At 44.4% G+C, this 25,135-nt stretch overlaps 1 protein-coding gene across 5 annotated transcripts in view; it reads left to right on the top strand.

Annotated features, from left to right (window-relative positions):
- LOC129820755 (interleukin-1 receptor accessory protein-like 1-B) overlaps positions 1-25,135 on the top strand; it is a 473,510-nt gene that overhangs the window by 52,045 nt on the left and 396,330 nt on the right. For all 5 annotated transcript variants that reach the window (XM_055877695.1, XM_055877694.1, XM_055877698.1 and 2 more), the window contains exon 2: positions 12,759-12,860. In XM_055877695.1, the coding sequence (XP_055733670.1) occupies positions 12,779-12,860 (82 nt within the window). In that variant the 5' untranslated portion in view covers positions 12,759-12,778. The remainder of the gene's footprint in view (positions 1-12,758; positions 12,861-25,135) is intronic.

Here is a 25,135-nt window from a genome sequence, read left to right as displayed (position 1 = left end):
GGAAAATATGGAAAATGATTCATGAAAATCCCCAATAAAAACATGACAATTCGATCAGATCTTTCAGCACTCAGAGTTGACATCAGACAAAAATCTGACAGAGTTCCATGGCATATGACGTGTTCATATGCTATCTGGTGGCCCTGACCTCCCCAAAATCCATCGGCCCCCCCACCTCGCGTTGGCTGCGGAGGTATGTCCTACACCAGTGCTCCCAGTTGTGCGAACAGTAGCCTATCTTATTGGCACCTTGGAGAGCATCAGCATTATCGATACCCCCTTCCATATCACTGTCTTTATCATTGGATCAGTACCAAGTACCAAGACAATAATGTCCTCCTAGACGGACGTCATATTGTACAGTTTGTGTCTCCCCTTTTGCTAGGCCTAGATTAGATGGTTGTATTCAAGACAATATAGTTTTCACTGATCTGTTTGTGTCACTAGAGTAAGCTGCTACACAAAAAAAAGTATATGCAACATGTAAAGTATTTGTCCCATGTTTCATGAGCTGAAATAGAAAATCCCAGAAATGTTCTATACGCACAAAAATATTATCTTTCTCAAATTTTGTGCACAAATTTGATTACATCCCTGTATATGAGCATTTCTCCTTTGCCAAGATAATCCATCCACCGGACAGGAGGTTGTGAGACCAATTAGACGTACTGCTAAATTCTCTAAAACGACGTTGGAGGCAGCCTATGGTATGGAAATTGATATAAAATGATCTGGAAACAGTTCTGGTGCACATTCCTGCAGTCAGCATGCCAATTGCACACTCCCTCAAAACTTGAGACATCTGTGGCATTGTGTTGTGTGACAAAACTGCACATTTTAGAGTGACCTTGTAGTGTCCCCCAGCACAAGGTGCACCTGTGTAAAGATCATGCTGTTTAGTCAGCATCTTGATATTTTATTTAAAAGTCAGTTAAGAACAAAATCTTATTTACAATGACGGCCTACCCTGGCCAAACCCTAAACCGGACGACGCTGGGCCAACTGTACACCGCCCTATGGGACTCCCAGTCACTTCCGGGTTTGATACAGCCTGGAATCGAACCAGGGTCTGTAGTGACACCACTAGCACTAAGATGCAGGGCCTTATACCGCTGCGCCACTCAGGATATGCAACACCTGTCAGGTGGATGGATTATCTTGACACTTGATACCCTCTCACTAATAGGAATGTAAACAACTTTGTGCACAAATAAGCTTTTTGTACTACTTTTTGTACCAGCACATTACATGTTGTGTTTAATTTGTGTCGTATTAAACAATATGTTGCTCATGTCTCCAGTCATATAAAGGATAGTAGAATTGAGTGAAATGTGTGTATAAAAGGCTCCGTTTTTCCCATGCAAAGAAGGAGAAGAATTGTCTCTGATTAGCGCTGCTCTGTCACTCAGGTATGCATTATTCAGAACGGTCTGTTTTGCTAACAATGATTAAGATGTATTTTTATCCTAAATATAACTATGCAATCTACTCATCACGTTAGGAATATTAGCCTATCTTACATTAGTCTGCAAATGTTATGATAAATGATTGCAATCCTTTATTGTAATGTTGCAATTCTATGGTGAAAAAATAGCTTCCCCAAACATGAAACTCGAGCGCCTCCACCTATGGAGGTCGGTTTTTGAAGTAGTTTTGTCACAATACTAGTACCGCGATACTACAATACCATGTTTTCCATGGCAAACAAGAAAACAGGAATTAGACAAAACTCTATGGTACAATTAAACCTACTTTAGGTAAAGTGTGGGTGCTATAGCTTGCAATATAAACTCATGTGACTCTGGTGACACCATCATGGTGTTTGTTTGTTTGTTTTTGCTGTTCTTCAAATAGTATTTTATATAATTTAAAATCATTCAATATCATTTAATATCATTTTTGAGTTTTGAAATTTTGTAGAAATGCACTAAATGAGTGTCAACTTCCGAAAATGCCCCCCCTCCCCCAACCCCCACTCTGCCATACCCTAGGTTTGGCTTCCCTCTTCCTCTCCCCCTACCTCTACCCCTCTCCCTCTCCCTCTTCCTCTCCCCCTACCTCTCCCCCTCTCCCTCTTCCTCTCCCTCTCCCTCTCCCTCTCCACCGCCCACTCCTTCTTCCACCCCCTCTCCCACTCCCCATTCCTTTCCTTCTTCCTCTCCCTTTCCCCCTTCCTCTACCTCTGCCTTTCCCTCTACCTCTCACCGCAAACTATACCTCACCCTTTGCCTTCTCCCTCTCCATGTCCCTCTCAATATCCACCTCCCTCTTCCTCTCCCCCTACCTCTTCCTCTACCACTCCACCACCCTCTCTATCTACCTCTCCTCCTCCATCTACCTCTACATCTCCCATTCCCTTTACCACTCATTCTACCTTTCCCTCTGCCTTTCCCCCTCATTCTACCTCTCCATCTACATTTCCCTCTCCCTCTCCTTCTACCTCTCCCCTCCATCTACATCTACCTTTCTCCTTTCTCTACCTCTCCTTCTACATCTCCCTCTAGTTCTCCCTCTCCCCCTCCCTCTCCCTCTCCATCTCCCTCTCTCTCCCTCTCCCTCTCCCTCTCCATCTCCCTCTAGCTCTCCCCCTCCCTCTCCTCTTACAGTAAATGCTCAGTAGATTGTCTTTTACCTCAGAGCGGCGAGCATGCCGTCTTTAAATTGGATTAAATCCTTAAATCACACAATCAATCATCCACAGCATACTGTGCCAAAATGGCGGCGGCTGAGTGTGTTACCTCATCTGTTTTAAAGATGCCTTAAAGATGGCATAGCGGCAGATAGCAGAGCTGCTACATTGACATTTACATGTTAGTCATTTAGCAGACGCTCTTATCTAAAGCCACTTACAGAACATCAGCAATGTCAGTGCTAATAAGGGGAAAAGTCAAGTGTTAGTTCAGGAATGGCAAGGATGTGCTTTCTGAATGTGTATATATAAATATATATATATTATATTATTATAATGTTTCACTACTAGCCTATGCATACTGTACAACTGGAACCCCTGCAGGGTTAAAGTGAAATGCTCACATGTTAACCACCACTCGTGGCTATCGGTGCCGTGATGGAGGATGTGTTTTTACTGTCATTCAGAACATTGTATTGCTATGTCGATATGGGAATATGTGCATAGCCTATGACACACCACAGCACACACACACACACACACACACACACACACACACACACACACACACACACACACACACACACACACACACACACACACACACACACACACACACACACACACACACACACACACACACACACACACACACACAGACTTACAAATGCATACTCACGCGTTCACACACACACACATAGGGTGAGACGATAATTGAATTTGCTGAAAAGAATGCAAGGGAGCAGGGAGGGAGAAACAGCTGTCCAGGGACATACATTCCTACAACAATGGCAGCAGACAGTCAACTCCATCACTCTTATTTCAGGGCGTCTTAGCCCAACGCTGGGCCGTAACCCTCATTTTCCGCAGGCAAGCAGTACCCGACACATACAATGATCTGTAAAGTCTCTCAGTCGTGCAGTGAATTTCACAGATTCAACCACAAAGACCAGGGAGGTTTTCCAATGCCTCACAAAGAAGAGCACCTATTGGTAGATGGGTCAAAATATAAAAAGCAGACATTGGATATCCCTTTCAGCATAGCGAAGTTATTAATTACACTTTTGTATTTGTATTTATTATTGGTCCCCATTAGCTGTTACTCTTTCTGGGTTCCAGCAGAATTAAGGCAGTTTATACAATTGTAATAAATTCACAGTTTTCACAACACACTGTGTGCCCTTAGGCCCCTACTCTACCACTACCACATATGTACATTACTAAATCCATGTGTATGTATAGTGCATATGTTATCGTGTGTGTGTGTGTGTGTGTGTATACATGTGTCTGTGCAATGGTGTATCAATACACCCAGTTACTACAAAGACACAGGCGTCCTTCCTAACTTAGTAGACGGAGAGGAAGGAAACCGCTCAGGGATTTTACCTTGAGGCCAATGGAGATTTTAAAACAGTTCCAGAGTTTAATGGATGTCATAGGAGAAAACTGAGGATGGATCAACAACATTGTAGTTACTCCACAATACTAACCTAAATGACAGAGTGAAAAGAAGGAACCCTGTACAGAATAAAAACATTCCAAAACATGTATCCTGTTTGCAATAAGGTAGTAAAGTAAAACTGCAAAAAATGTGGCAATGAAATGAACGTCATGTCCTGAATAGAAAGTGTCATATTTTTCCTGCAAATCCAACACAACACCGAGTACCACTCTTCATATTTTCAAGCATGGTGGTGGCTGCATTACATTTTAAATGTGTAGATTTTAGTCATTTAGCAGACACTCTCATCCAGAATGACTTACAGTAGTGAGTGAATACATTATTGTACTTTTTTATACCGGTTCCCTGTGGGAATTGAAACCACAACCCGACATCATGTTATGGGTATGCTTCTCATGGGCAAGGACTAGGGAGTTTTTTTAGGGGGATAAAAATAATCGGAATAGAGCTAATCACAGGCAAAATTCTAGAGGAAAACCTGGTTGTCTGCTTTCCACCAGACACTGGGACACGAATTCACCTTTCAGCAGGACATTAACCTAAAACACAAGGCCAAGTAGACACTGGAGTTGCTTACCAAGATTACATTAAATGTTCCTGAGTAGCCTAGTTACAGTTTTGACTTAAATCATCTTGAAAATCTATGGCAAGACTTCAAAATAGATGTCTAGCAATGATCAACAACCAACATGACAGAAGAATAATGTGAAAATAGTGTAGAATCCAGGTGTGCAAAGCTCTTAGAGACTTACCCAGAACGATTCACAGCTGGAATCGCTGCCAAAGGTGATTCTAACATTGACTTAATTGACTTAAGTGTGTGAATATATATACCACCCTGCATACCACTGCTGGCTTGCTTCTGAAGCTAAGCAGGGTTGGTCCTGGTCAGTCCTTGGATGGGAGACCAGATCCTCCGGAAGTGGTGTTGGAGGGCCAGTAGGAGGCACTCTTTCCTCTGGTCTAAAAAATATCCCAATGCCCCAGGGCAGTGATTGGGGACACTGCCCTGTGTAGGGTGGTGTCTTTCGGATGGGACGTTAAACGGGTGTCCTGACTCTCTGTGGTCATTAAAGATCCCATGGCACTTATCGTAAGAGTAGGGGTGTTAACCCCGGTGTCCTGGCTAAATTCCCAATCTGGCCCTCAAACCATCATGGTCACCTAATAATCCCCAGTTTACAATTGGCTCATTCATCCCCCTCCTCTCCCCTGTAACTATTCCCCAGGTCGTTGCTGCAAATGAGAACGTGTTCTCAGTCAACTTACCTGGTAAAATAACGGTAAAATAAAAAATAAATAAAAATACTTATTTAACTGAGTATTCAATATGTGTGCAATAATGTATAAAAACATGTTTTCACTTTGCCATTATGGAGTATTGTGTATAGAGGGGTGAGAAAAAAATCGATTTCATCTATTTTGAATTCAGCCTGTCACACAACAAAATGTGGAATAAGTCAAGGGGTATGAATACTTTCTGAAGGAACTGTAATAGACAGTAGCAGCAGCGAATGTGATGAGTGTGAATGTGTCGGTGTGTGCGGTGGTGTCAAGCACCGCTGAAACGTGGATATCCCACCATGACGCTGTGTGTACACTCTCACACACACCTCGGAGGAAATGAGTTTGGCTGGCGTGTGTGGATGCTGGTCAGGTTATATATCATAGTGTTGGCCAGCGTGGTGGAAGGAGATCCACATGGGCCAGATCCATACCATCACTACTCCTATCAGATGGTCATCTCTCTGTATTACTGAGTGTGTGTGTGTGTGTGTGTGTGTGTGTGTGTGTGTGTGTGTGTGTGTGTGTGTGTGTGTGTGTGTGTGTGTGTGTGTGTGTGTGTGTATATTTACTCAAATGTGTGTGTTTCATAGTCTTGTGCCCTACTTTACCCAGCCCTAGTATCCCTCTAACTTTTCATAGTGGCGAATTGCTTTAGAACTTCAATAATCAAAAATCTATGTAAACATAGACGGATGAAAAGGTTTAATTTAGGTTGGTTGGATATTATTACTGATTAAACATTTCCTAGTGTGTATTCCTGGGAGAGATATTCACTTAAAGCTACGCTAGCTTAGCGATGCCACTCCACCTCACCTTATTACCTCTCCCACCCGATTACCTGTCTTGCCCTGGAAACAACTGAACTTAGGAACTCAGTCTGGCATATTCAAATGAGCCTAGCCCGACGCCTTCTTCTTCTTCGGTTTGGGGAAATCAAGCCTTTTTCCTACTGGGTGAAATGAAGCGACTACAAACATGACTTTGGATATGGTAATTCAGAATATACCTGTGGATATAGCCCCGATATCCTTGAAATGATGACAGGACTTTTGACGTGAATTTTAAGATGTTTTATGAAAATGAATTGAACTTGCAGAAGTCTCAAAGTGATGACAGGGTGTTTTTCCCTGGTCTACGACAGTCACCATATTAGGGAGTATGATGGAAACAGACACTTGTGTCTTCAAGAGAAGTTGTCATGTGTTTGTGTTGGCAACTCTTCACTTCATCCAAAGAGGCATAGACTTCACAGAAGTGCTTGAATGTTTTAACCCCTATGATATTTCTGGTTGAGGAGTTAGTGGTCTGGTCTGTGTGTTTGTTTGGGAGAAATCTGAGTCTGTATCTCTCAGCAGATAATACTAAAGTAGTTGATGGGGAATGGAGAGAGAGGACAAGTGAGGGGGTGGGGGTCACAAAACAAAGGGGTGGCAGGGTAGCCTAGTGGTTAGAGCGTTGGGCTAGTAACTGAAAGGTTGCAAGTTCAAATCCCCGAGCTGACAAGGTACAAATCTGTTGTTCTGCCCCTGAACAAGGCAGTTAACCCACTGTTCCTAGGCCGTCATTGAAAATAAGAATTTGTTCTTAACTGACTTGCCTAGTTAAATTTAAAAAATCCCTGGTCCTACTGGGCCTTTGAAGGCTTGACATTGTTGGGTCTTCAGGAGCGCCATGCCATTGTTGTGGGGAGCAGACTGTGTCAGGGAACGGTTTGACACTCTACAGCAGGAGACAGGAAGGCAGATCATCTGACAGGAAGTGTGGCATGTGAATAGGCTTTCTGGTCTCTATGCAGCTCCTGCCAGCCACCATGTTGGCCAGTGGTCTCTATGCAGCTCCTGCCTGTCTCCATGTTGGCCAGTGGTCTCTATGCTGCTCCTGCCTGTCTCCATGTTGGCCAGTGGTCTCTATGCAGCTCCTGCCTGTCTCCATGTTGGCCAGTGGTCTCTATGCAGCTCCTGTCTGTCTCCATGTTGGCCAGTGGTCTCTATGTTGGCACCATGTTTATAGAGAACGACAAAAGGAAACACTGAAGTGATTGAGGAGAAACACTGCTCCATCCTCTGTTTGAGAGAGCGAGTGTGTGTGTATGTGAATGAGTGTGGGATTTGTGTGGGACTGTCAATGTGTCAATGTGTCTGTGGGTGAGTGGGTATATGGTGGAACAACTGCTCTTTCCATGACATAGACTGACCAGGTGAATCCAGGTGAAAGCTATTTACCCTTATTGATGTCACTTGTTAAATCCACTTCAATCAGTGTAGATGAAGGGGGGGAGACCAGTTAAAGAAGGATATATGAAGGATATATGCCCTATGGGACTCCCAATCACGGCCGGACTGTAGTGATGCCTTTTGCACTGAGATGCAGTGCCTTAGACCACTGCGCCACTCAGGAGCCCAAATGCAGACACCGGACGTGATTGGGAGTCCCATAGGGCGGCGCAAAATTGGCCCAGTGTCGTCCAGGTTTGACCGGGGTAGGCCGTCATTGTAAATAAGAATTGGTTCTTAACTGACTTGCCTAGTTAAATATAAAATAAAAAACATCAATTGTTCAGAGGAGACTGTGTGAATCAAGCCTTCATGGTTGAATTGCTGCAAAGAAACCACTACTAAAGGACACCAATAATAAGAAGAGACTTGCTTGGGCCAAGAAACTCAAGCAATGGACACTAGACCTGTGGAAATCTTTCCTTGCTCTGAAGATTGCAAATTTGAGATTGTTGGTCTTTGTGAGACGCAGAGTAGGTGAACGGATGATGTGTGGTTCCCACCGTGAAGCATGGAGGAGGAGGTGTGATGGTGCTTTGCTGGTGACACTGTCTATGATTTATTTAGAATTCAAGGCACACTTAACCAGCATGGCTACCACAGCATTCTGCAGCGATACGCCATCCCACCTGTTTTGTGCTTAGTGGGACCATCATTTGTTTTTCATCAGGACAATGACCCAACACACCTCCAGGCTGTGTAAGGGCTATTTGACCAAGAAGGAGAGTGATGGAGTGCTGCATCAGATGACCTGGCCTCCACAATCACCCGAAAGCTGTCATCAAGGAAAAGGGTGGCTACCTTGAAGAATCTAAAATATAAAATACATTTTGATTTGTTCAACACTTTTTTGGTTACTACATGATTCCATATGTGTTATTTCATAGTTTTTATGTCTTCACTATTATTCTACAATGTAGAAAATAGTAAAAATAAGAAAAACCCTTGAATGAGTAGGTGTGTCCACACTTTTGACTGCTACTGTACATAAATAAATAAATACATATACATATAAATAGAAACATAAACAAATGCACACATAAATAGATGTGAACAAACTTTTGACTGGTACTGTATATTTATACTCCAGACTCTTGACATTGCTTGTCGTAATATTTCTATATTACTTAATTTCATTCTTTTACTTTTAGACTTGTGTGTATTGTTGTGTATTGTTAGATGTTACTTTACCGTTGGAGCTAGGAACACAAGCATTTCGCTACACCCGCAATGACATCTGCTAAATATGTGTATGTGACCTATAAAATTTGATTTGATTTTGAACTGCCTCCAGTCTTCCCAAGGCCTTTTGTTGTTTCTCTCCTCTCCTCTCCTCCTCTCCTCTCTCCTCCTCTCCTCTCCTCTCCTCTCCTCTCCTCTCCTCTCCTCTCCTCTCCTCTCCTCTCCTCTCATCTCAGCTCATCTCCTCTCCTCTCATCTCCTCTCCTCTCATCTCATCACAGCTCCTCTCCTCTCCTCTCCTCTCCTCTCCTCTCCTCTCCTCTCATCAGCTCCTCTCCTCTCCTCTCCTCTCCTCTCCTCTCATCCCATCACAGCTCCTCTCCTCTCCTCTCCTCTCCTCTCCTTTCCTCTCATCAGCTCATCTCCTCTCATCTCCTCTCCTCTCCTCTCCTCTCCTCTCCTCTCCTCTCCTCTCCTCTCCTCTCCTCTCATCAGCTCATCTCCTCTCCTCTCCTCTCATCCCATCACAGCTCCTCTCCTCTCCTCTCCTCTCCTCTCCTCTCCTCTCCTCTCCTCTCATCTCCTCTCCTCTCCTCTCCTCTCCTCTCCTCTCCTCAGCTCATCTCCTCTCCTCTCCTCTCCTCTCCTCTCATCCCATCACAGCTCCTCTCCTCTCCTCTCCTCTCCTCTCCTCTCCTCTCATCAGCTCATCTCCTCTCCTCTCCTCTCAGTCTATGATCGCTGTCACCTCTGACCCCCTTGTTCCTACGGTAGCCACAACAGAATTGTGTGCCTTTCAAGTCTCAATAGAAACACTTCAACTGAATCCAGCCCAGCCCACTCACTCTACTGTATTTGCATCTGCAGGCCTTTTCCATTTACAGGGTTCTTCAAAAGCTTTGTTTTGATTGTTTGGTACTTGTGAATAAAATAATGAAATGGTGGATATATTAGTAGGGATTGAAGACTATCATCTCCTCATGCAAAAGAGCACTGAATTCTAGTTGTCATCATTATGGCTCCAGCTAATACAGTGTGGAAATATTGTGTCTTTTCCATCTAACTTCCGATTCATATAGACACATACACACACACACACACACACACACACACACACACACACACACACACACACACACACACACACACACACACACACACACACACACACACACACACACACACACACACACACACACACACACACACACACACACACACACACACACACACACGTTCTCTGGAGTGATGAATCACGCTTCACCATCTGGCAGTCTGATGCACGAATCTGGGTTTGGAGGATGCCAGGAGAACGCTACCTGCCCGAATGCATAGTGCCAACTGTAAAGTTTGGTGGAGGAGGAATAATGGTCTGGGGCTGTTTTTCATGGTTCTGGCTAGGCCACTTAGTTCCAGTGAAGGGAAATCTTAACGCTACAGCATACAATGACATTCTAGATGATTCTGTGCTTCCAACTTTGTGACAACAGTTTGGGGAAGGCCCTTTCCTGTTTCAGCTTGACAATGCCCCGTGCAGAAAGCAAGATCCATACAGAAATGGTTTGTTGAGATCGGTGTGGAAAAATGTTACTGGCCTGCACAAAGCCCAGACCTCAACCCCATAAACAGCTTTGGGATGAATTGGAACGACTGTGAGCCAGGCCAAATCGCCCAACATCAGTGCCCGACCTCACTAATGCTCGTGGCTGAATGGAAGCAAGTCCCCACAGCAATGTTCCAACATCTAGTGGAAAGCCTTCACAGAACAGTGGAGGCTGTTATAGCAGCAATGTTCCAGCATCTAGTGGAAAGCCTTCCCAGAGGAGTGGAGGCTGTTATAGCAGCAATGTTCCAACATCTAGTGGAAAGCCTTCACAGAAGAGTGGAGGCTGTTATAGCAGCAATGTTCCAACATCTAGTGGAAAGCCTTCCCAGAAGAGTGGAGGCTGTTATAACAGCAAAGGAGGTTCGACGAGCAGGTGTCCACATACTTTAGGTCATGTAATGTTAATGCCCAATCTAACAGCACACCAGAGGACAGAGAATGACCAATCCAAACACACTACAGTGGAAAGGACAAAGGATTACCCAATCAAATTACACCTTGCAGCATATGTTGTACTGTCACAGCACATCAAAGACAGGTAATGTGGACTAAATGGTGTTGATGTCTGTTCTCCAAACTAAACACACTTCGTTCTATTCACTTACAGTTAATCACCAGGAAATCCATTCATCTTTAATGTCATACACACACATACACACACACACACACACACAGACACACACACACACACACACACACACACACAGACACACACACACACACACACACACACACACACACACACACACTCACACACACACACACAGACACACACACACACACACACACACACACACACACACACAGACACACACACACACACGCACACACACACACACAAAGACACAGACACACGCACGCACGCACACACACACACACACAGACACACGCACGCACACACAGTCACGCACACACGCACAAATGCACACACACACACACGCATGCACAGACACACACACACACACACACACACACTCACGCACACACACACACACACACACGCACGCACACACACAGACACACACGCATGCAGGCACACACACATATTCATATCACAGTCTAGTCATTAGAGTGGGGTACTATATGTTAGAGTATGTTGTTTACCACCATGGGATGAACCTACCGCCTTCATCTGTTGTCATGATTTACAAGGTCCAAAGAGACGGCTGGGATATTTTCTATAACAACGTGATTGTCTGTGTGTCTGTCTGTGAGAAGGCTTACGTAAAATGAGCATTTCTGAGTATTTAGTGTGTGTGGAAACTTTTTAGGATTTTATGGAATTTTCAAGTTCAAGTTTTATTTGTCACATGCACAAGTAGGTCTACAACTAGCAAGCCCTACCCAGCAGTATTCAATATGAAAATAAGTGTAACTAATAAAAAAACATTAGAATTACAAGAGGAAGCTATATACAAGGTCAATGGACAATGTGCAGGTGTATTTGAGGTAGATATTTACATGTTAGTGTGTGGGTGTTAGTGTTTGTGTGTGGTTGTGTTAGTGTTTGTGTGTGGGTGGTAGTGTGTGTTAGTGTGTGTTAGTGTGTGAGAGTGTGTGTGTGTGTGTTAGTGTGTGTGGGTGTTAGTGTGTGTGGGTGTGGGTGTTAGTGTGTGTTTGTGTGAGTGTGTGGGTGTTAGTGTGAGTGTGTGGGTGTTAGTGTAAGTGTGTGGGTGTTAGTGTGTGTGTGTGTGTTAGTGTGTGTGAGTGAGTGAATTGAAATCCCCCACATCCCAACCTTCACACTCCTCCATTTTGAATGAAGCCAGTGGTCAAAAATTCTTTAACAAGTGTAATTATCTCTATTGATTTGTCAGCATCTCTGCCAGGGAATGCTACCTCTTAAAATAGCTCCTGCTATGATAACTTGTCTCTATTGCAATCACCATTAGTAGCCCTTAGGGGAATGTGAGGACAGGAGTGTGTGTGTGTGTGTGTGTGTGTGTGTGTGTGTGTGTGTGTGTGTGTGTGTGTGTGTGTGTGTGTGTGTGTGTGTGTGTGTGTGTGTGTGTGTGTGTGTGTGTGTGTTAAATAGAACATATGTTTTCTCTGATGGCTCTGCTGTCTTCGATGTGGGGAAAACTTTATCCTATATTGCAAGATGGCTGACTTTTTCTCTCTCCCTCAATCTCTTTCTCTCTTTCCCCCTCTCTCTCTCTCTCTCTCTCTCTCTCTCTGTATCTCACCCTTTCTCACTCCCCCCCTCTCTCTCTGTATCTCACTATCTCACTCCCCCTCTAACTCTCTCTGATTCTCTGTAACTGTCCCCCCTCTCACACTCTCTCACTCTCCCTCAATCTCTCTTTCTTTGTCTCTCAGGCTGCTAGGTCTGGTGGAAGATGAGGACTCCTATCCCTCTCCTGATTCTGCTGTACATCACCCTGTCCCGCAGCATGAAGACGGTCTCCAAGAGAGGCTCAGGTATATACGCATCACTTCCTCTATCTACTTCCTGTTTCCTGTTGCTCCTCACACATGTGCTGGGAGATTAGGCGTTGCGTTTGTCTCTGTGTGTGTGTGTGTCTCCACTGGCCTTATTAAAAGACATGGAGCTGAAATAATTGCTTAGGGCAGTCCTCTTCCCCATTTCTCTGTCTGAGTCAATCTTATTCACTAGATGTCTGATGAGGTTTTTAAATGTGGAGTTGACATTTTTGTGGGCTGGATAGAGCATGATTACCTGCCTGCTATCTGCATTTTAAACATGGTATACTGGATGCCACGTTCAGCGCTAGCTAGCGTCCCCACATCCTTAAAGTTATCTGGTTCATTACCAGGTCAAGTACTGAGTTGACCGGCTGTGGTCAGACGACTGTGAAATAGGCTACACTGCTGTGTGTGTGTGTTTGAAAGTGTCTGTGTGTGTGTGTGTGTGTTTGAGAGTGTGTGTGTGTGTGTGTGTGTGTGTGTGTGTGTGTGTGTGTGTGTGTGTGTGTGTGTGTGTGTGTGTGTGTGTGTGTGTGTGTGTGTGTGTGTGTGTGTGTGTGTGTGTTAGTGTGTGGGTGTGAGTGTGTGGGTGTTAGTGTGGGTGTTAGTGTGGGTGTTAGTGTGTGTGTGTGTGTGTGTTGGTGTGAGTGTGAGTGTGTGTATTATTGTAAGTGTGTGGAGGTTAGTGTGTGGGTGTTTGTGTGTTCGAGGGTGTGTGTTATTGTAAGTGTGTGGGTGTTAGAGGGTGGGTGTTAGTGTGTGGGTGTTAGTGTGTGTGTGTGTGTTGGTGTGTGCGTATATATTAATTTCCACAAAGTTTGCTGCTTCAGTGTGTTTAGATATTTCTGTCAGATGTTACTATGGAAGACTGAAGTATAATTACAAGCATTTCATAAGTGTCAAAGGCTTTTATTGACAATTACATGAAGTTGATGCAAAGAGTAAATATTTGCAGTGTTGACCCTTCTTTTTCAAGACCTCTGCAATCCGCCCTGGCATGCTGTCAATTAACTTCTGGGCCACATCCTGACTGATGGAAGCCCATTCTTGCATAATCAACGTTTGGAGTTTGTCAGAATTTGTGGGGGTTTGTTTGTCCACCCGCCTCTTGAGGATTGACCACAAGCTCTCAATGGGGTTAAGGTCTTGTTGAGTTTTCTGGCCATGGACCCAAAATATCGATGTTTTGTACCCCGAGGAACTTAGTTATCACTTTTGCCTTATGGCAAGGTGCTCCATCATGCTGGAAAAGGCATTGTTCGTCACCAAACTGTTCCTGGATGGTTGGGAGAAGTTGCTCTTGGAGGATGTGTTGGTACCATTCTTTATTCATGGCTGTGTTCTTAGGCAAAATTTTGAGTGAGCCCGCTCCCTTGGCTGAGAAGCAACCGCACCCACACATGAATGGTCTCAGGATGCTTTACTGTTGGCATGACACAGGACTGATGGTAGCGCTCACCTTGTCTTCTCCGGACAAGCTTTTTTCCGGATGCCTCAAACAATCGGAAAGGGGATTCATCAGAGAAAATGACTTTACCCCAGTCCTCAGCAGTCCAATCCCTGTACCTTTTGCAGAATATCAGTCTGTCCCTGATGTTTTTCCTGGAGAGAAGTGGCTTCTTTGCTGCCCTTTTTGACACCAGGCCATCCTCCAAAAGTCTTCGCCTCACTGTGCGTGCAGATGCACTCACACCTGCCTGCTGCCATTCCTGAGCAAGCTCTGTACTGGTGGGGCCCCGATCCCACAGCTGAATCAACTTTAGGAGACGGTCCTGGCACTTGCTGGACTTTCTTGGGCGCCTTCTTCACAACAATTGAACCGCTCTCCTTGAAGTTCTTGATGATCCGATAAATGGTTGATTTAGGTGCAATCTTACTGGCAGCAATATCCTTGCCTGTGAAGTCCTTTTTGTGCAAAGCAATGATGACGGCACATGCTTCCTTGCAGGTACCCATGGTTGGCAGAAGAAGAACAATGATTCCAAGCACCTCCCTCCTTTTGAAGCTTCCAGTCTGTTATTCGAACTCAATCAGCATGACAGAGTGATCTCCAGCCTTGTCCTCGTCAACACTCACACCTGTGTTAAAAAGAGAATCACTGACATGATGTCAGCTGGTCCTTTTGTGGCAGGGCTGAAATGCAGTGGAAATGTTTTTTGGGGGATTCAGTTCATTTGCATGGCAAAGAGGGACTTTGCAATTCATTGCAATTCATCTGCGCACTCTTTATAACATTCTGGAGTATATGCAAATTGCCATCATACAAACTGAGGCAGCAGACTTTGTGAAAATGTATATTTGTGTCATTCTCAAAACTTTTGGCCACAACTGTACTTGTAAACAGGGCAGAAAAGTGACTAACAGCAGAAATATATAAATACTTATGCTGAGATACTATAGGTAATATATCAATTTAAACAGGAGTAACAGTGACCAGTAGCAGGATGAAATAGATAAGTTCTAATGGTAAGGTTAATCAATAATCAATGAACAGCACCGTAGTGGTGTTAATAGCAGGCAGGTCACATGTGAAACAAGTCAGTATTTGACATCCATCCATGTATGAGGACGTTGGGAGATGATGTGGAAACCGGCCACTAGGGGCAACAGTGTGCGCTGTTACCTTCAAGTAGGTTTTGTTTTTTTCCTAGGGCGTTATGGATGGCGGATAGGCGTAAGCATTTGCCTCTGGTTTAAAAGGTTGCAGGTTTGGATCCAGTGAAAGAAAGTCGTTTTTTATATATATATATTTTTTAAGCCTATCCCAAACCTTAAGAATTCAGAGTTAATGCCTAACCTTTAGAATTCTGAGTTAATGTCTAAACTTAACCCTAACCTTAAAAATGTGGAGTTAATGCCTAAACTTAACCTTTTACACTAGAAATGTGATGTTTGGAACAACTTTGAAATGTAACGTTTGAGAACATGGATGTTTCCCTAGAACAGGGCCACCCAACCCTCTTCCTGGAGATCTACTGTCCTGTAGGATTTCAGTCCAACCTTCTTCCTGGAGATCTACTGTCATGTATGTTTTCAGTCCAACCTTCTTCCTGGAGATCTACTGTCCTGTAGGTTATCAGTCCAACCCTCTTTCTGGAGATCTACTGTCCTGTAGGTTATCAGTCCAACCCTCTTCCTGGAGATCTACTGTAGGATTTCAGTCCAAATCTCTTCCTGGAGATCTACTGTCCTGTATGTTTTCAGTCCAACCCTAATTTAGCATATCTGATTCAACTAGTTAAGGTCTTGTTGAGCAGCTAATTAGTAGAATCAGGTGTGTTAAATTAGGTTTGGACTGAAAACCCAAAGGACGGTAGATCTCCAGGAAGAGGGTTGGGCAGCCCTGCCCTGGAAACTCAGGGACAATATGATCCCTTATTGATGTTACTTGTTAAATCCACTTCAATCAGTGTAGAAGAACACTTTTTAAGACTTGAAACATGGATTAAATATGTTTCTTACATTTTAGCAGACACTCTTATGCAGAAAAACTTACAGGAGAAATTATGGTTAAGTGCCTTGCTCAAGGGCACATCAACAGATTTTTCACCTAGTCAAACCTTTCAGTTTACTGGCCCAAAGCTCTTAACCACTACTGCCCTATTCAGAGGGTGAATGGGAAAGACAAAATATTTGAAAGGGGTATGGGGGTAGGTGCCAGGCGCATCGGTTTGTTTCAAGAACTGTTGGGTTTTTCATGCTCAACAGTTTCCCGTGTGTATCAAGAATGGTCCACCATCCAAAGGACAACCATCCAACTTGACACAACTGTGGAAGCATTGGAGTCAACATGTCCAGCATCCCTGTAAAAGACATCTGACACCTTGTAGAGTCCATGCACCAATGAATTGAGGCTGTTCTGAGGGCAAACGGGGGTGCACCTCCATATTAGGGAGGTGTTCTTAATGTTTTGTAAACTCATTGTATAAAGATGAAAAAAAACATGTATATTTTATATGAATACATTTTTTTAAGTTATTCAATTATAAATGACTAAAGTTACCATAGATTGTAGCCCAAAATAAAATTCTGGGACCTTTTGTAAATTACCATTACGTTATTTAACCAGTCAACAGTCATGTTGTGTCAACCTGCAGTTTGGTTACTTAGTGGTCCTCTACACTCCACTTCTCTGTCATCTCACACATTAAAGATGGAGAAAGCATAATATCAGCTGGGTTATTGTGTGCATTTAGCTACGAAGGTAGGCGCGAAAATACAAATGGAACTGGTCAGGTTCATACAGCGATCATCTTGCTCAGGAACTCAATGGAATAGACCAAGAGGAAATTCTTGCACGCACGCACACACACAAATAACCTCCCTCCCTTTCTTTTTATCAACCTGCTCCTTCATTTGTCATACTCTTCTCATTCCCTCACTTTCTCTCTCATCTCACTCTCTTTCTCTCTCATCTCACTCTCTTTCTCATCTCACATTCATCTCACTCTCTTTCTCTCTCATCTCACTCTCTTTCTCTCTCGTCTCCTCCTCTCTCTCTCTCTCTTTCTCTCTCTCTCCTCCCCCTCTCTTTCTCTTTCCTCTCCCTCTCTTTCCCTCTCCTCTCCCTCTCTTTCCCTCTCCCCCCCCTCTCTTTCCCGCTCCTCTCCCTCTCTTTCCCTCTCCTCTCCCTCTCTTTCTCTCAACCCCCCTCTCTTTCCCGCTCCTCTCCCTCTCTTTCCCTCTCCTCTCCCTCTCTTTCCCTCCCCCCCTCTCTTTCCCTCTCCTCTCCCTCTCTTTCTCTCTCCCCCCCCTCTCTTTCCCGCTCCTCTCCCTCTCTTTCCCTCTCCTCTCCCTCTCTTTCTCTCTCCTCTCCCTCCTGTCATCAAACCATGGTCCTGTGAGTGTTGTCTGTCTTTCAGACTGGCCGGTGGGGATGTCCAGATCTGGGTTCAAATACATGTGTATTTCATTATGGTAAATACTGAATACTTTCCAGGTGTATTTCCAAATACATTAAAGTATTCAACTACAAATAAAAGATATCTGAATATTTACTTCAAATGTACGGTGCATTCGAAAATAATTCAGACCCCTTGACTTTTTCCACATTTTGTGATGTTGCAGCCTTATTCTAAAATGGATTAAATAAATACAAATCCTCATCAATCTGCACACAATACCGTATAATGACAAAGTGAAAACAGAAATACCTTATTTACATAAGTGTTCGCACCCTTTGCAATGCCAAAATTCAGAATCGAAATTGAGTTTAGGTGCATCCTGTTTCCATTGATCATACTTGAGATGTTTCTACAACTTGATTGGTGTCCACCTGTGGTAAATTTAATTGATTGAACATGAGTTGGAAAGGCACACAATCTGTCTATGTAAGGTCCCACACTAAACAGTGCATGTCAGAGCAAAAACCAAAGAATTGTCCGTAGAGTTCCGAGACAGGATTGTGTCGAGGCACAGATCTGGGGAAGGGTACCAAAAATGTCTGCAGCATTGAAGGTCCCTAAGAACACAGTGGCCGCCATCATTCTTAAATGGAATTAGTTTGGAACCACCAAAACTCTTCCTAGAGCTGGCCGCCTGACCAAACTGAGCATTCTGGGGAGAAGGGCCTTGGTCAGGGAGGTGACCAATGACATAATGGTCACTCTGACAGAGCTGCAGAGGTCCTCTGTGGAGATGGGAGAACCTTCCAGAGGGACAACCATCTCTGCAGCACTCCACCAATCAGGCCTTTATGGTAGAGTGGCCAGCCGGAAGCCACTCCTCAGTTAAAGGAACATGACAGCCCGCTTGGAGTTTGCCAAAAGACACCTAAAGGACTTTCAGACCATGAGAAACACGATTCTCTGGTCTGATGAAACCAAGATTGAACTATTTGGCATGAATGCCAAGCGTCACGTCTGGAGGAAACCTGGCACCATCCCTACGGTGAAGCATGGTGGTGGCAGCATCATGCTCTGGGGGATGTTTTTCAGCAGCAGGGACTGGGAGACTAGTCAGGATCGAGGGAAAGATGAACTGAGCAAAGTACAAAGAGGTCCATGATGAACCTTCCAGCAGGACAACAACCCTAAGCATACAGCCAAGACAATGCAGGTGTGGCTTCAGGACAAGTCTCTGAATGTCCTTGAGTGGCCCAGTCAGAGCCCGGACTTGAACCCGATCGAACATCTCTGGAGAGACCTGAAAATAGCTGTGCAGCGACGCTCCCCATCCAACCTGACAGAGCTTGAGAGGATCTGCAGAGAAGAATGGGAGAAACTCCCCAAATACAGGTGTGCCAAACTTGTAATCGCTGCCAAAGGTGCTTCAACAAAGTACTGAGTAAAGGGTCTGAATACTTATGTGAAGGTGACATTACATATTCTTTTTCATGTACATTTGCAAAAATGTCTAAAACCAGTTTTTGTTTTTTCATTATGAGGTATTGTGTGTAGATTGATGAGGCAAAAAAAAGTATTTAACTTCTACCGCCTCAGAAACCCGGGTCCGGAAGCACCCCCCACCACCCCCACCAGTAAAAAGGCTGACTAGCATAGCTAGCATAGCGTCACAAGTAAATACTAGCATCTAAATATCATTAAATCACAGGTCCAAGACACCAGATGAAAGATACACTTCTTGTGAATCCAGCAATCATTTCTGATTTTTAAAATGTTTTACAGGGAAGACACAATATGTAAATCTATTAGCTAACCACGTTAGCAAAATACACCATTTTTCTTTGTCCACCATTTTTTCTCTCCACCAGTAGCTATCACCAATTCGACCAAATAAAGATATTGATAGCCACTAACCAAGAAAAAACCTCATCAGATGACAGTCTGATAACATATTTATTGTATAGCATAGGTTTTGTTAGAAAAATGTGCATATTTCAGGTATAAATCACAGTTTACAATTGCACCCACCATCACGTCTCGACTAGAATAAATACAGAGAGCAACGTGTATTACCTAATTACTAATCATAAAACATTTTTTTTAAATACACAGCGTACAGTAATTGAAAGACACAGATCCTGTGAATCCAGACAATATTTCAGATTTTCTAAGTGTCTTACAGCGAAAACACAATAAATCGTTTTATTAGCATACCACATGTGCAAAAATCACCCCAGCATTGATTCAAGGCAAAAAGAGCGATAGCATTATCACCACCAAAATATATACATTTTTTCACTAACCTTCTCAGAATTCTTCCGATGACACTCCTGTAACATCATATTACAACATACATATAGAGTTTGTTCGAAAATGTGCATATTTAGCCACAAAAATTGTGGTTATACAATGAGAATAGTAGCCAAACTGGCCAGAAAATGTCGGGCGCCATCTTGGAGAGTGATCTAGTCTAATGAATAAATAATCATAAACTTGACTAAAAAATACAGGGTGGACAGCAATTGAAAGACAAATTAGTACTTAATGCAATCGCTGAATTACATTTTTAAAATTATCCTTACTGTGCAATACAGGGTGCGCCAAAACGAAGCTACCCCAAAGAAAATGGCGGGATATGCGTTTAACATTTTTCAACAGAACAACGATTTATCATCATAAATAGTTCTTACTATTAGCTGAACTTCCATCAGAATCTTGGGCAATGTATCCTTTCTCCGGTCTAATCGTCTTTTGGTCGAAAGATGTCCTCTTGTCCTGTCGAAATGGCCACTAACGTTCGGCATGTACTGGAAAAGTGTCCAACTCTTGGAAGTGCGTCACAAAGAAATGCTTGAAAATCGCAATAAACGGATATAAATTGCTATAAAACGGTTTAAATTAACTACCTTATGATGTCTTTAACCTGTCTAGGATGAGGGTGCCGCTAGCTGCACTCCCCCCCCACTGAAAAGGCAGAGCCGCGAAATTCAAAAAAAATATTTTTTTAAAATATTTAACTTTCACACATTAAAGTCCAATACAGCTAATGAAAGACACAGATCTTGTGAATCCAGCCAACATGTCCGATTTTTAAAATGTTTTACAGGGAAGACACAATATGTAAAGATGTACATCTATTACCTAAAAACACATTAGCATAATCCACCATCTTTTATTTGTCCACCAACACCAGTAGCTATCACCAATTCGGCTATACTAAGATATTTATAGCCCCTAACCAAGAAAAAAACTCATCAGATGACAGTCTGATAACATATTTATGGTATGGGATAGGTTTTGTTAGAAAAAAGTGCATATTTCAGGTAGATGGCATAGGTTACAATTGCACCCACCGTCACAAATGGACTAGAAAAACTACATTGAGCAACGTGTTTACCTACTTACTAATCATCAAACATTTCGTAAAAATACACAGCATACACTAATCGAAAGACACAGATCCTGTGAATACAGACAATATTTCAGATTTTCTAAGTGTCTTACAGCGAAAACACAATAAATCGTTATATTAGCATAGCACATAGCACATAGCAGCCCAGCATTGATTCTAGCCAAAGTGAGCGATAAAAGTCAACATCGCCAAAATATATTAATTTTTTCACTAACCTTCTCAGAATTCTTCAGATGACACTCCTGTAACATCATATTACACAATCCATATAGAGTTTGATCGAAAATGTTTATATTTAGCCACCAAAATCATGGTTAGACAATGTGAAATGTAGCCAAGCTGGTGAGAAAATGTTCTGTTTTCCTGTAGTGCAGGTGAATGAGTTTGATTACGGTGGACTCTCACTGCTGCAATTAAAGACACACACACACACACACACACACACACACACACACACACACACACACACACACACACACACACACACACACACACACACACACACACACACACACACACACAATCACAATCACACACACACACACACACTTCTCCTTTACTCCTCAAGTGTAATGGTCATTCTCGTTTGTCGGTTTTCCCTCAAATCAGATTCCTCTCCAAGTAAGAGACGGGGAGGGTTTGAGATCAACAGAGTGAGAGAATAAAACATTATATTGTATTTCCATTGTTGTAATAACATTTATTTTCATTACTTTATCGATTCAGCATTTTGGATCCAATGGGAATTCTCTGTTCTTCAACATGTAGGCTATGGGAGTTGTTAGGAATTCTACAGCCTTGAACAGTTGTGCACAAGAGAACGTCAGGGAAAGCTTGATCAGCCCTCGGGAGAGACTGGATAAAGCTGCTATTCAATTGATTTTCCCATTCCACTGTCTGGGTGGCATTCCCAGAGTTTACGGCGCTCCAAAATCCCATAATTTTCCGATGTGGAGTCTGGATGTGCCTGTGTTACTCCAGCTAATGTCTTTCCCCATGGCTTTTAGACTGTGTGTGTGTGTGTGTGTGTGTGTGTGTGTGTGTGTGTGTGTGTGTGTGTGTGTGTGTGTGTGTGTGTGTGTGTGTGTGTGTGTGTGTGTGTGTGTGTGTGTGTGTGTTTGTGCGCTGGACACTGGCGATGGTTTTAGTGGCCAGACAGAAACTGCAACGTTGAATAACAATTGGAGCGGAGAGTTGTTTGCTCTTGGCGTGTGTGTGTGTGTGCCTGTGTGTGTGTGTGTGTGTGCCTGTGTGTGCGTGTGTGTGTGTGTGTGTGTTTAGACTCAGTCTAACCAGTCCATATGTCTTCCAATGCTGTGTGATTATGTGGTGGACAGACCAAGGCCTGGCTGACAGGGTGTTAGATGTAGTCCCCCAGCCAGTCAGTGAGACAGTGTAGACCTCTCTAACACAGAGCGACTAGGACACATTCCTACATAACACAGACCTCTCTAACACAGAGCCACTAGGATACAGCCCTACATAACACAGACCTCTCTAACACAGAGCGACTAGGACACAGACCTCTCTAACACAGACCTCTGTAACACAGAGCGAATAGGACACAGCAGTATTCCCTACCTGACCACATTACACGACTCTAGGCCCTAAGAGGGGATAAAGACATAGAGAGATGGAGAAAAACTATTGGCATGAAGAGAGAGAAATAGAAAAAGACAGACAGAATGGAGGAGTAGAGAGAGAGGATATTTAGAGAGAGATAGAATGTCCATTGAAGCCAAACAGTACACAACACTAAACATATCCATGCCTGCTCGGCCTGCTTATCGCTGGAGTAATGGCTTTTAAGCACAGTCTGTTGGGAGCGAAGAGCACACTGTCTTGCCTTTGAATACAACACTCTTAGATTCACTACGTATGTGGAAAACTGCTCGTCAGACATGTCGTTCCAAAATCACGGGCATTAATATGGAGGTTGTTCCTCCCTTTGCTATAACAGCCTCCACTCTTCTGCGAAGGCTTTCCACTAGATGTTGGAACATTGCTGCGGGGACTTGCTTCCATTCAGCCACAAGAGCATTAGTGAGGTCAGGCACTGATGTTGGGCACTTAGGCCTGGCTCACAGTCGGCGTTCCAATTCATCCCAAAGGTGTTCGATTGGGTTGAGGTCAGGGCTCTGTGCAGGCCAGTCAAGTTCTTCCACTCCTATCTCGACCAACCATTTGTGTATGGACCTCGCTTTGTGCACAGGGGCATTGTCATTCTGAAACAGGAAAGGGCCTACTCCTCCTCAATATAACATTATTCTCCATTATCTCTCTCTCTCTCTCTTTAATTTGTGTTCTCTCTCTCTCTCTTTCTTTCATTTGTGTTCTCTCTCTTTCTCTCTCTCTTTCTGTCTCCGTCTCTAGCTCTCTCTCTATCTGAGTCTCTCTCTCTCCCTGTCTCTCTCTCTTTGGATCTCTCTCTTTCTCTCTCTAGCAGGTGATTTGGGCTTTTGGGAAGTGTAGGGATGAGGTTCTTAGGGGTGTTCTCGGGGACCTCAGAGTTTCAGGAGAGAAACTGGGAGGGGCTGGTGAACAAGGTTGAGGCTAAGTTGTCTAAATGGTGGTGGTTGTTGACACTGATGTCTTTCAGGGTAAGGATCCTGGCCGCTAACAACATGGCCACTTCAATTCTCTGGCACAGGCTGATGGTGTTGGATCTCCCATAGTGTCTCGATAAGCAACTCCAGAGGTGACTGGTGGATTTATTTTGATCTTACCAACACTGGACACGTGCAGCAGCGTTACACCTCCCTTTGCATGCGGGGGACCAAGGGCTGGTCGACATTAGGTCCAGAGTGACAGCTTTCCGTCTACAAGCTGTACAGAGACATCTGTACCAGCAGGAGGTGTGCTGGAGAGGCACTGCCTGGGCTGTTCTGAGGAGAGCAGGGGACCTTGGGTATGACAGACACTTGTTCCTGTTGGATCTTGAGCAGGTCGACATGTCAGCCATTTACTCTGTTCTACCGTTCTTCGGCCATGGAAAAACACTATCTGTTCACAGAGATGTTTCACGTCCAGGAGCATGGATAATGGAGAAGCCACTGTTTCACATCCCACTCCTCCAGAGTGCTGCTCTCTGCCAGCTTCTGGGCTTGTGAGAGCAGGGTTCACAAAATTGGGTGACCTGCAAGAAGAGGGTGGAAATTTTCCAGCGAAATGGCAAAGGCTTCCTCCATAAAGTCCATCAGGCTGCTGTAGCAGGTGGTGGAGGGGTCCGTGCTGCAGCAGGTAGTGGAGCGGTCCGTGCTGCAGCAGGTGGTGGAGCGGTCCGTGCTGCAGCAGGTGGTGGAGCGGTCCGTGCTGCAGCAGGTGGTGGAGCGGTCCGTGCTGCAGCAGGTAGTGGAGCGGTCCGTGCTGCAGCAGGTGGTGGAGCGGTCCGTGCTGCAGCAGGTGGTGGAGCGGTCCGTGCTGCAGCAGGTGGTGGAGTGGTCCGTGCTGCAGCAGGTGGTGGAGCGGTCCGTGCTGCAGCAGGTGGTGGAGCGGTCCGTGCTGCAGCAGGTGGTGGAGCGGTCCGTGCTGCAGCAGGTGGTGGAGCGGTCCGTGCTGCAGCAGGTGGTGGAGCGGTCCGTGCTGCAGCAGGTGGTGGAGTGGTCCGTGCTGCAGCAGGTGGTGGAGCGGTCCGTGCTGCAGCAGGTGGTGGAGCGGTCCGTGCTGCAGCAGGTGGTGGAGCGGTCCGTGCTGCAGCAGGTGGTGGAGCGGTCCGTGCTGCACTACCGGACTCATTCAGACAGCTGCTGGGTAGGAAGCAGAGACTGACTTATCTTCTTTCACCATTGTTGCCGCTGCAGGAGAACACCGGGAGAGAGAGGGAATGATCCTATCGTTCAAGACTACGGAGATGGGGGCCTTTTTCACAGCCAGCAAGAAGGCTCTGTTTGTGGTGACTGTGACGGTGGCAACGGGGAGGCTGGGGGGGTTGGGACAGGGCTCTTCTCTGAGAGGATGATGGCTCCCTGTATAAGCCTCCCATAGAGAAGCGTACTGCTGATCTACACAGGAGG

The sequence above is a fragment of the Salvelinus fontinalis genome, chromosome 23 (genome assembly GCF_029448725.1).
Source record: "Salvelinus fontinalis isolate EN_2023a chromosome 23, ASM2944872v1, whole genome shotgun sequence".
NCBI classification, from domain to species: Eukaryota; Metazoa; Chordata; class Actinopteri; order Salmoniformes; family Salmonidae; genus Salvelinus; species Salvelinus fontinalis.
Note: the sequence above shows the minus strand (reverse complement) of the source record. Positions and strands in the feature narration are given on the sequence as shown.